The following is a 13,563-nucleotide window of genomic DNA, read 5'->3' as shown; positions in this document are numbered from 1 at the left end:
CAACCAATCTATGACCAGATGTTTGTTCATTTAGATAAGTGGTGGCATAAATCACAATAACGTGCTTTTGTAGTACTTAATATCACTGAAATAAAATGGGTCACTTCCCTCCCCCGTCTCTCATAAAAAACAGGCCTGGACTTCTCTCCTGGAGGGCCCATGCTTGTTACAGTGTTTTATGTCCCATATTTGAAACTATAGTCTTCTCTGGCTCTTCCTTCTTTATCTCCTGGATCAAGACCACAGCTCTGACTCCCTTACCACACTAACCTTTTTTTTTTTAATGGAAAAACTAAGAATCATTCTTAAAATTAAAAAATAAACAGCACTGTTAGAAATGCACAGAGTAGGCCAGGCACGATGGCTCACACCTGTAATCTCAGCACTTCGGGAGGCCGTGGCGGGCGGATCACGAGGTCAGGAGATTGAGATCATCCTGGCTAACATGGTGAAAAAACCCCGTCTCTACTAAAAACTAAAAAAAAAAATAGCTGGGCTTGGTGGCGGGCGCCTGTAGTCCCAGCTACCTGGGAGGCTGAGGCAGGAGAATGGTGTGAACCCGGGAGGCGGAGCTTGCAGTGAGCGGAGATTGCGCCATGGCACTCCAGCCTGGGCGACAGAGCAAGACTCCATCGAAAAGAACGGAACGGAACGGAACGGAACGGAATGGAAAAGAAAAGGAGAGGAAAGAAAAGGAAAAGGAGAAAGAAAAGGAAAAGGAAAGGAAAGGAAAGAAAAGACATGCACAGAGTATCTCTGAAAGACTCACAAGACAAATGGCAATGTCTGTTGGCTCCAGGGAAGAGAAGTTCACAGTTGCCTTTATGTTCAGCACTCTAGAACACTTAAGAACCCAGATCCTGGAATCAGACTGCCTGGGTTCCATCCTAGCTTTGTCACAGATGTGGGTAAGTGATTGGCCTTCTCTATGCCTCAGTTTCCTGAACTATAAAATAGAGACAATAATACTACCCATAGGATTGTCCTGGATATTATCTAAGTTTAGTAACTGTTGCCAATAACAGTACTTGGTATATAACATGCTAATACGTAACTGTTCAAAGTTATTACTCTCTGAATTTTGTATAATGCCCCTGCATGCACTACTAAAGATTTTAAGAAAAAGAGTATACCTTTTCAATAGCCAAGATAATAAACAGAAACTTAATCACTATTTCTCTTTAAAGAGAAAACTAAAACCCATTACCATAATCACATTTCATGCTCAAAAACTTGTGCTGCTGATTTTAAAAACTATTAGTAGACCCAAAATGCCAGTCTCAAAATTCATTTTTTTGTTGCTGTTGTTGCAGATGGGGTCTTGATCTGTCACCTAGGCTGGAGTGCAGTGGTGTCATCACAGCTCACTGCGGCCTCAACCTCCCAGGCCCGAGTGATCCTCCCAAAGTGCTGGGATTATAGGAGTGAGCCACTGAGCCTGGCCCCAAATTTCATTTTCATAGGCTTAAAGGGGTCCCCCCCCATCTAAAGGTGACTCTGTAGCCCTTCTTAATACAACTTAGGAGTGCACAGAGAACGGTAGAATGAGCATGCAGATGGAACCAGGTTGCAAAGACACAACCGAGACCTAAGAAAAGCCAACTGGAGACAACTCATGATAAATACAAGGAGTGTTCTCTGGCATTGCCTCAGTCTTGCATCATTTCTTTTTCCTCAACAGTTGGTAAGAAATCAGTAAGTAAAAATTACCTGGCCACAGGTTGGCTTTGTTCTATTAATTGTATACAACACTCTTAGATCATGGTCATTTTAATCATGGGCCATAGAGTTTTCAGAGCCATAGAAGTTACTTGGAATTGGTCACACAGAGAAACACCTTCTCCCTCAAGATTTCTGCTCATCTTCCTGGCTATCAAAGAAAACATTTTAAATCAGTCACTCTTGACAGCCTTAAAATTCCATTTCATTCAGGATAAACAATACTTTGGTTGGTTTGAAAAGATGTTTCTTAGACAGCCCAGCTACCTCCTACGCCACAAGAGTTTCAAAGGGGGCTATAAAGAGAGTGACAGCTGCTTGAATTCAGAACTAGAAATTAAAATAAAAGCTATTAGAAGTGAAGAAAAAACCCACTCCACAGGGAGACAAGCTTTAAAGAATTTTTCTCTCTTCTATAAATCTGAGTTACCTGCCATGAACTTATTTTCACCACAGAAGCAGTTATGTATTTTTTTAAAGACATTAAATAAGCTTTTTTTTTTTCCTCCTCCAGAGAAAGGGGGAAATGTTCATCCCACACAGAAGCACAGTTAAGATTACATAGGAAGCAATAGAAACTGCCTTTCACTTTGTCACTAGCATTGTGGTGGGGGTGGGGGTGCTGAGCCTCACAGGAGGTTTCTGGGGAGACACCAACGCAGGGGAGGCATCCCACATAATTTCCAGGCACGCCACAACTCAATTACAGCCCTGAATCTTCTGGCTGCCTTTTCCAACCCATTGATCTCATCATTGTAAAAGTGAGTTAAGAAATAATCTGTCTACATATACTGTCACACATTCAAGCCTGGTCTTAAACTTCACAACACAGTAATTCCATGTCAAGGAATCCTAACACTGCTGTGAGGCGATAGCAAGGGGCTTCCAGGCTTGGGAAATTATTACCCAGAGCCCACCCATGAAATGCCATGCCAAAAAAAAAATTGGTAAGAATGGAGAAAAGACAGACTGCCAATCTTAAGACAAAGATCTGCTTGTTCAGTTACCTGGATTGATTATAATTCTGCATCGAGCTGATGCATATTTACAAGGAAACATCAATAGCTACAGAATGTTGACGAAAATCCATGCCAACAATGGTTTTCCAGTGGTACCTCTCACACCTCCACATAGTTTGTGTCCTGCTAACGTCGTGGGAAAGACAGAGTAGTTACAATTCACTTGTGAAAACACATTCTCATAAAGGGGCATTCTACAGACGCTCTCTTGGGAACTGAGGTTTCAGGGTGCGCCGCTGCCGTGAATGTGAACTACACATCCTTGGCTTCTAATGAAGGGTCTCCCTAGAGTGAGTGGCCTCTCACCCCTCAATACGAGCCTACAGATGAACGTGGATGTATGCGCCTGTGAGGAAAAACTGGAGAAAAATGAGCTCTACTTTGCTCATGGTTATAAGACTGTTCTTTTTCTAAGTAGATGGAACATTTTAGTAACTATTTACTATTTCTCTCTTTCCACTGACTTTCCATATACACTATTTCCACATATACTTTTTATACCAAGACATTCTACACCATTTTTTACTAAACCTATTTTTCAAAGCAGTTACATATGAGAATACATATTGAACACACTAACAAAATGGCATGTTTCCTTCCTTTTGATGGAAAGATGGTCTATTTTTAAGCTGCAAGGAAAAAACTGAAGACAAAAACATAAACACAATGATAGATTTACCTATGAGCTTAATCTGTGGCGAATAATGTCCACTTTATCTGCCTTGATCTCCACATCCAGTCAGTTCAGAAGTCCCTGATTTGCTTTAACATCTCTCCCAGATATCCATTTTATTTTTGCTTCCTAGTGCTAATTCAAGCCCACTTCAACCTCAGCCTAAATTACTTCATCAGCCTTTTACCATGGCTGCCTTTCAGATTCCTACTGGCAGATTAAGACAGATAAAGTTTCTTAAATATTATTTTCCAAATGTTACAACTCTTTTCCCTTGCTGAAAAATATGCAGTGGTTCCTCTTATCATTTTAAACCTAAAGCAACTTTCCCTGGCTTTAAGAGTACTACCCTGCAGCAGCAGCTATAGTTCGAGTGCCTACTATGTGCCAGACATTAGGCTAAACACATTAACAACTGAACCTTCTCAACCATCCTCAGTGGTAGATACTATTACCACCCTGATTTTGTAGCTAATAAAATAGATTTAGAGAGGGTAAGCAATTTGTCCATGAGTACAGAGTCAGGATACATATTCCCCAGCCCAGGCTCCAATGCACCCCTCTGTCCCCTAGGCTGTCTCTCCTGGGTCTAAGTCTTCCACATTAGGTCCAGTGGCTATCATTCACAACCGCCAACGCTGTCCCCTTCTAATCAGGGAGTCTCACACCTGGCTCCGGCTCTCTGCTCCTGCCATGCCTCAGTCACACTACTCCTCTTACCTGAAACCCTTTCCCACACAACTGCCAAAACAGCTCATTTTAAGGAAACCAGAGAGTCTCCCCTACAGACTTCCCTTCCTCAGAGCTAGCACTGGGTACTCATTGCCACATTGTTTCTTATTTCACTGCAGTGACAAATAGAATGGGAAGAGAAAATCAGCTCCTTGAGAAGAAAAACTATGTGGCAGGATGTGGAGCATACAAAAGCTCTTCAATAGATACGTGGTATAATTCTGATTTTCATATTTAGTATAATAAAAACCACTATTAACCGTAGAGGCAAAAACAACTTCCAAATGGCTAACAGCATTCCATCATTTAGAATTAAAAATCTACATTTAAAAAGACCACAAAATGGCCTGCTTTCCAATTTTCTATTCTCTGGCTCATGCCTCAAAATCAAACCAGACTCTTTCAACCTACCCTAAGACGGCTAATTTATATCATCAGCATTGCTCTCGTTGACATGTGACATTTAAATTTTAGCTAATTATTCAAAGTTCTAATTTGATATTACTCAGGCTGAAAGGACATCTATATATGACTTATTTGTCCTACTCTGATTTTAGAGACTCATCTAGATCAAGATATGTTCCTACTTAGGACACAAGGAAATGATCACGTGTCATTGTTTATCCATCTCTGCCCCGCTCAACAGTATTTTCACTTTTTGCTGAGAAGGCTCTGTATCCTCATCATGGTATCTACCACGCTGTAGGACTACAATAACACATGCTCAACAAAATGTGCTGCAGTTAGCACATTCGTGATCCAAATGTGAAAGTGCCAACCCGACGATACCCAAGTAAGACCAACACTCAAATGTTATTAAATCTTGCCAATTGGCTTGCAAGATGATTTTGTTTTCAACTCACTATAAGTCATATTTTTTTAAGTTGCCTAAATAAGTAAGCTGCTATATCATGTTACAAAAGAAGACAGGCGAAGAATACTTAATTACACAAGAAGATACATATAAAACCTAGTTCTGTAAATGTCTAGTTCTGTTTAAAATTAGAGTTAGCATGAAGAAAGAGATTCAGATGGTAATCCTCTTCTCCCTGACTCCCCAAACCTTCGCTTAAAATTTCTTCTGCCTTGAATGAAAAATAACAAAGATCACTTTGATCTCATATAGTCTCCTGAACTTTCCTTGTATTTGGAGGAATTGCAATAAACACAACAGCCCCTCTTTATGTCAGAGATTGTAAGGACACGCACTTGGAGTGGGGGCAGGAGAAAACAAACACATAACATATATTTAACATTTTTAGAGTCATCTCACTAGTTCTAAAGAAATAAAAACATAGGATATAACTTGAAAATGAAATGAAAGCAAACCTTTGATTTCTAATCTTTTTAGCACTTAGCAGCCTACCTCATATTTTGCTTTTTCATAACTGACTTAGCCAAATCTACTCAGCTTTGATGTTCATGAGATTAAATGTTATATGAAAACTGAGCAATATGGCTTCAACAAAATAATAAAAGATGAGAATCTCACAAAGATTTAACAGCTGCTCTAATTTAAGAAAACTAGCCAGATATTATATCCATTTTAGTTCATATTAATCATCAGTAAAGAACCTTAAGCAAGTAACTAGAATTTTAACGTCTTTTGCAAATAAGTTTAATATCATTTAATCACATATTGCAAAGAAAAATAATGAGCATACACAGTACAGCTAAATGCGCCAATGCCAATGGAAGTCTTTACTAAAGTAAAAGACACTCGGTTTATTTAGTTAAACTGGTCATCTCTCAATTGGGAGTGGGGGTGAGGCTGAATGAACATAACAGAAAACAGGTCTCCCAGCAGAGGATCTCCCCTCCGGCTTCATGCTGGGTTTTCCACATCCAGGCCCATCCTACCGTGACACATGCTAACAGGCTTGCTGACTCTTCACTGATGCTTTTTTGATCTGCCTGATGTTGAACTGAAACCAATTCCGAGTGTGTTCCAAGACTGGCTGTTTGGGACATCGCACAGTTTCATACTCTACTAAGTGTAGAAGAAGAAATAACATACCACAAACCACTTCACTCAAATACCAAATCTCTGACCAAATCATAGGGCTGAAGAACATCTCCAGTCATCCAATCCAGTTCCTCGAATCTTGGCAGACAGTCTACCTAACTTATAAGCAAAAACTATTCGTCCTGGATTTAATTAAGTCAAATTTAACTTATACTACAATGAGTCAAGGGGCAGGGGCAGGGAAGAGAGAAGCATATTTGTATACACATTTTCTATCTGTCCCATATAAACTAGAACATTTGGAAAAATAATCAACCAAAGTTGTCTATAATAACGCATATTTTAACCCAAACTAGATTAACATGGGACGTCACTTCACTATTAACAATAAGAAAAAAATACAAAAAAATTAAACTTTTTGAAACCTTCAAGTCGTTTTGACAATTATATGATTCAAGCTACTTAAAAAAAATTAAGTCCTAATGACAAGAATACATCTTCTTTTGGAAGTAAAGTTTTCAATATGCTAAGTGACATTCAATAACATGAATAATTGTTTTTAGTATTCTTTCCCTATATGCTTCCTTTCCAATAAATGTATTCACTTTCCCTTTTTTAGAATATGTAAAATATAAAAGCCTATGACAAAATATAGACCCTATTCTGTTCTCTCTGAAATAACTATTTTTTCACACAACTAAATCTTAACTACAAAAAACTGAGGGCAAGGGAGAATAACAGTTTTAAGTTGCTTTATCTTATCATATAACCTCTAAGATAAGATAAAATCACACTATGACCAAACTTAAGAGTTTTCCTGATTCTGACAACTTAAAAAAAAAATCCCAATGTTGCAACCAAGGATGAATATAAAGCTATAAAATACTTCATGAAATACAAAAATGTAGAACAAAACATCATATAATGAACATAAAAACCAGACTAAAGAAGTTGAGTATCTGACAATCTTTTCCCTTAAAAACCAAGCAATTTTAACAAATTATTTTATCACCTACAAGTTAGGAAGGCTATGACTGCACACTAGCTTGAGTGTTCCCGTAAGAGATGTGCTAAATACCACTACAGAAGCTTCTTACCATTAATAATCACTTAACAATCCAATGATCAAAAGGTTAATCCACTAAATAAATTTGATTGGATATTATGACCCCATTGCTAAGAACCTCAAAATAGTAGACGTGATCCTAAGACCAAAATGTCCTTCCTTAGTCATCTACCTCATGAAATAGAGTCAATTCCATTTTGCTCAAGGGCCAAGGAGCCATTTGAGGTATTCTGTGTCTTCCTGATTTCTTTTTCCTTTCCTACTTTCCAACATTTGCTTATTTCACTATTTATTAACACTTCCATCAGAGGACAAGTGAGACGTAAGAGAAGGTGCAATTCAAACCAGTCACTTTTACTCCTATTAACAACCCTGCTGAGAAAGAATGAACGTGAGAAAGAGACAGAAGAAAAAAGTTAGCTAGGATCAGAAGTTGAAATGAGTGTCTAAAAGGAAGTACTGAAATTATAGCTTAATTATAATGATTTATGTCCTTCCTCTGGAAATTATCCGATTGTAAAACTAATATTTGTATCATATGTACCTTTGTCTTAAGCAATATAAAAGAATCTCACATTTTAGCCCCCCTGTGTCATTACAGGAGGCATTCTGAGTCTTCCTCGAGATACCTCTAAGTCAGGCAAGCTGAAGACAGTTGTCACTGCTTGCATGGATTTCTGGATATTAACCACCTGGCCATGTGTGCATGAAGCTGCCTATGATGAAGGCATTGTATTTGTCCCCATCCTCATCCCCTTCGTCACTCTGCTAATCTCACACTTCCCAACTAAGGTAACCTGGGTCGCTCGAGGATAATAAATGAAAGATTCTTTTCTTAAACAAAGAGGACTAGAAGAAGAATGAAGACTACTTTCAAATTCAGCAAATGTTCTCAATAAGAGGAAGGCCTCATAAGACGAGTCATAGCTTCAGGCTGTGTACTGAAAATGTAGGTTTGGATACCAGAATCATCTTATTCTCCACACCAATAACCACATGATTACAAATCAGCAATGGGAGGCCTGTGCACGGCTCCCAGTCTTGTTTTGTATGGATCAGTGTTGAAAACTCAGATTCCAGGCTCTGTAAAAACTGGGCAATCTGGCAACACTGAAACAACAGAGCCACATGGCAATGATTACCTAGAACAGGGTGGCTTGGATAGGACGTGAGAACTTCCACTGGCCAGAGTTCCACTGCAGCCCAGTTCCCACAGGCCTGGCCCAGGTAGGCAGGTCAACTTACCACCCCTGCCGTAAGATGAAGCATTCTGCCTGATGAGCAAGTAAGAAAAATGGGGCAAGTAAGGCACACAAGCCGTAAACCCCGTTGTGATGGTGAACTGTGCCTTTAATCTAGATGCATTTAACATGAGACTCCATCCGCTCCTCTCATAAAAGATCTGCTTTAATTTTAGTTCCCCTTCCATTTGTCTCAGGGTTATGTAACCTCACAGGAGGTCACACAAGTCTCCCGAAAAAGAAATTTAAAGCTGCCTTTTAAAAATAAAAAAAGAACCATGCATAACAAAGACAAACACAAAACCGAAACTTGAGTTTTCCCCCTTACAAAAAAGCTTCACCCTCCCTGTAAATCTCAAAATTATAATCTTAAGGGAAGAAGAAATTAAAACACAGACAACAGAAAACCGTGGCCTGCCCTGAGGACATCTGATATGTCATACACTCAACATGCTATCAAGCAAAAAATATCGTTAACATCTTACCATCTTCCAGCTCCAGACAAAGATTGTAGACGGCCACAGGCCTCTTGGTTCTCTGGCCTTGTCTCTTTGACTGCCTTGGTGGCGCATTTGGGGGTGATGCTGACAGGCAGGTTGGCTCAGGGAATGTGGTATCGGGCGGCGTCTGAAAAATCTGCCATCAAAGCATAAAGGACAGGAATTATCTACCATGAACAGAAACCTGTCTGTTACTCCAGTAAACGAGCACCACAACATTTGATCTGGAGTTCATTCAAGACAGGCTAGAGCCCAAAATTCATTCCTTCAAATGAAGGGAAGAAGTCATAGCCTTTTATTTTTTTAACAGAAGATTCCAAAATAAAGTATCTCATTAAATTTAAGTCAAAACGACATCAGATTGTTATGTATCAAATAATTCATTCCAAAACTAAACAAGTAAAACTATCGTTAGCAGATATAGACAGTACCACAGCCCTTCATCTCCAAAGGAAGCAGCCAGGATAAAACATTAAAAATAAGTATTTCATTAAATTTTACAGAAGGTTATATTTACACCAAAACGTTGGCCTCAATTTTTTCCAAACTACGTAAACAGAAACATATGACTGCAAATATTTTTACACATTTAAAAATAGCCTATGCTTATGAAATTACCTTTCTAGCTTCCCATTTACATTTTTCAAAAAATGTTTTCTAGATTTTATCAATTCATTTAATACCCTCTAAAACCCCTCTTTTATTTCCCCTTTCATTTATGAAACCTAGAATATTAGCACCTTGATTTATCTACAATGTCATTCACAGATCAGTAATAATAACATTAATTAAAATGTGCTGCTCCTTTGCTTAGCAAATTTTGAGAAAAGCAATTTGTGCCACAAAGGAAAGCATATCATTGCAGAGGTGATTGATAATAGACCCTCCATAGCTGCGAGATCCCAGTTTAGAGGCTTCCTTCCAGTAACACTGCAGGCCCTTCATCCTTCAATAAAGTCACAAAGTAAAATACATTAGAGATATCAATATAATAGAAGCTGCATCTCTAAAGGGCTGACGTTCCTCAGGTGGAAGCAGAAAACAGGAAGAAAGTCAGTTAGTTTTAAACAAAACATGAATATAAAACCCACAAATACCTAATGTATGCAGGGCTTAAATCCTAGAGGACAAGTTGATGGATGCAGCAAACCACCATGGCACATGTATACCTATGTAACAAACCTGCACGTTCTGCACATGTATCCCAGAACCTGCACATTCTGCATGTGTATAATTTAAAAACAAACAGCACTGTGAGAATGTCTCACTGTTTTATATTTTTTATATTAAAAGTGGGACACAACCTTCCATACAAGTGAGGGTGTATCACTTACATATACGTATCACTGAACAACTAACAACGATGTTGCAGTTTTAATTGCACAGTCTAAAAGTTCACACCTTAAAACTATTACATACCAATAAAAATAAGCTATTTCAAAGAGAACATTTACTTTATAGTCCCATACTGCCCCCTCATGTGTAAATGAAATTTTTAAAAAATGATTTAAGTTACTGTAGACAAATATGTGCTAGTGAAAATTTAATTTATTGCTCCAACTGGTAACCTGCTAACAGCATGTTTCCACAAAATCTGTGTTCCAATAGGCCACTCTGGCCAACACTGAACTACTTATCGCCTGAAAAACCCTCTGCTGCCTGGGCTATCATCCACAGATGGATTTACTGCCATGTGTCATTGTTCAGATGTAAGAAGGCTGTGGGGTGGTGGGAACAGGAGAGCAGTTAAGTTGAGAAGTCCCATAACAGTGAAGGAGAGAAGAAAAGCCAGGAAACAAGACTCCACTGAAAAAAAAAAATGGCACCTGTGACATTTAAAACAGCTCCCCAGCTTACCTACTAACATGTTTGATGTTTACAAACATGGCAGATGCCTCTAGGATGTCACCAGAACAGAAAACCAAGCCATACACACAGCCAGTATAACCAAAGCATAAATTAGCAAAGAAAAAGTTATATCCCAACAACTGGTGATGGATAGATGATAACCTTCCAAACAGACCCTCTCAGAGGATCATACTGACTGGAACGGTGCAAACGCTGAAAACTGCCCCACTTCTTTCCTCCAGTTTGAAGTGAGGGTGTTGGGGAAAGGGTGTGGAGGGGTGAAGTGTGGAGGTGACCCCAAACTGCAGAGCCAGACTATCAAGCAAAATGAGACCCTGCAGAGGACTGATCTCAGTCCTTCCCAGCACCTCAGTCCAAATCTCAGGGCTGGGCCCAACCCGGGTTGGTCTCCAGAAGACTTAAGGCACTGTTTAGCTCACATCAGAGTATCTGGGAATGAGGACCAGGCTTTGGAGTCTGTTTTGTTTTCTCTGGTTTACATCTTAAAGCTCCTCAGGTGATTCTTTTGTGTAGTCAAGACTAAGAAACAGTGATTTAGATATAGGTATTCCACAGTTATTTTATACTTGTCTCAGATGAACAAAAGTCAATATCAAAACACCAGAAAATGGGAGTGTAAATGAGTTCAACCATTGTGGACGACAGCGTGGTGATTCCTCCAAGATTTAGAAACAGAAATATTAATACCATTGACTCAGCAATCTCATTACCAGGTATATACCCAAAGGAACGTAAATCGTTCTGTTATAAAGATACATGCCATGTGTATGTTCACTGCAACACTATTCACAATAGCAAAGATACGGAATCAACCCAAATGCCCATCAATAATAGACTGGATAAAGAAAATGTGGTGTATACACATATACCACAGAATACTACGCTGATCCTGTCCTTTGCGGGGACGTGGATGGAGCTGGAAGCCATTATCCTCTGCAAAGTAATGCAGGGAAAATAATAATAATAATAATAATAATAATAAAACGCATGTTCTCACCTATAAGTAGGAGCTGAACGATGAGAACCATGGACACATGGGGGAACACACACTGAGGCCTGTCAGTGGGGCAGGGGGAGGGAGAGCATCGGAAAGAATAGCTAATGCACGCTGGGCTTAATACCTAGGTGATGGGTTGATAGGTGCAGCAAACCAGCATGCCACACGTTTGTGCAACAAATCTGCACATCCTGTACATATACCCCCAGAACTTAAAAGTTGAAGGGGAAAAAAAACACCAGAAAAACTATTTCATAAAATTTGGCACTGTACACATATAATCAATTTCTTGAACCTTGCCAAGTCCTAATGAGGTATAAAATATGCCAAAGATTCTAAACACACACCACACCCTCAATAAGTTCTACGTTGTATAGGCTGAACATCCCAAATCCAAAAATCTGAAATCTGAAACACTCCAAAATCTGAAACTTTTGAGCGCTGACACGACACTCAAAGGAAACGCTCACTGGAGCATTTTGAATTCCAGATTTGGGATACTCAACTATTACACATAATGTAAATATTCAAAAATCCAAAAAAAATAGAAATTCATAACACTTCTGGTTCCAAGCATTTCCATGAAGGGATACTCAACCTGTATTAGCACTTCAGAAAGCTAAGCTATCATCCCGATTAACACGGGCAGCAAATCACAGATGCTCATCTGAGATAGCACTATCCTGGCTTTTAAATATTAATAGCTATGGAAGGTTAGGTTAGACTTTGTTTTGGTTTTTTTTGGTTTTTGTTTTTTGGGTTTTTTTGGTTTTTTTGTTTTTTTTGGTTTTTTTTTGAGGTGGAGTGTCACTCTGTCGCCCAGGCTGGAGTGCAATGGCATGATCTCAGCTCGGCTTGGCTCACCGCAACCTCCGCCTCCTGGGTTCAAACGATTCTCCTGCCTCAGCTTCCTGAGTAGCTGGGATTGCAGGCGCGCACCACCATGCCCAGCTAATTTTTGTATTTTTAGTAGAGATGGGGTTTCACCATGTTGGTCAGGATGGTCTCTAACTCCTGACCTCATGATCTGCCCGCCTCGGCCTCCCAAAGTGCCGGGATTACAGGTGTGAAATGAGAACCATAATGCTTGTACTATAGGGATTAAGTGACATAATGTTTATAAAGTGTTCAGTACAGTGCCTGGCACACAGTAGCCAGAAATAAAAGGTAGCTATTTGTATTCATAATATAATTGCAACAGTAAATAATTATAAAAATGAATTCAGACCCTCATGACTCCACTCAACTGCTATTTTAGAGGGCATTAATTTCTTGGGGTCTTGAATATTCCCCAAATTCAGTGCTCTGAGCCAAGTTATTCTAAAGTGCTATGGAAAAGGACATCAAGCAATGGACTAAAGAAAAGTAACAAATGGAGCACCTTTTCAAAATTCCCAAGTAACCTGGAATCAAACAATTGTTTCCTGTATTTATTTCTGTACCCTAGCACTGAAATTTTGGATATACAATACTTCCTAATTCATTTAATACATTTAACATTTAATAAACACCTACTAGGTAGCAAGCTTTCTCATAAGCAGTTTAGTAGTCTCAGCAGCCTTTGAGGTAAGATACTGTTCTACACATTTTACAAATAAGCAAAGCTCAAAAATTAAACAATTAGCACAAGTCTCTACGGTTTCAAAATGGTAGAGTTGGCATCTGAAGTTGGCTTTCATTCCAAAGTTACTGCTGCCAAACTATAAAAATATTATAGGTTTATGAAACAAACAACATTTAATTCTTAGGGAAAAATACTACCAGCTAGTACTATCTTCTAT

The 13,563-nt window shown here is 39.0% G+C and overlaps 1 protein-coding gene across 4 annotated transcripts in view; it reads right to left on the bottom strand.

Annotated features, from left to right (window-relative positions):
• ARHGAP10 (Rho GTPase activating protein 10) overlaps positions 1–13,563 on the bottom strand; it is a 335,394-nt gene that overhangs the window by 42,732 nt on the left and 279,099 nt on the right. For all 4 annotated transcript variants that reach the window (XM_007999938.3, XM_073017668.1, XM_073017667.1 and 1 more), the window contains one exon: positions 8,902–9,052. In XM_007999938.3, coding sequence (XP_007998129.1) covers positions 8,902–9,052 — 151 coding nt within the window. The remainder of the gene's footprint in view (positions 1–8,901; positions 9,053–13,563) is intronic.

This window comes from Chlorocebus sabaeus, chromosome 7, assembly GCF_047675955.1.
Source record: "Chlorocebus sabaeus isolate Y175 chromosome 7, mChlSab1.0.hap1, whole genome shotgun sequence".
Taxonomy (NCBI): Eukaryota; Metazoa; Chordata; class Mammalia; order Primates; family Cercopithecidae; genus Chlorocebus; species Chlorocebus sabaeus.
The sequence above is the reverse complement of the archived record's forward strand: the minus strand, read 5'-3'. Positions and strand labels throughout refer to the sequence as shown.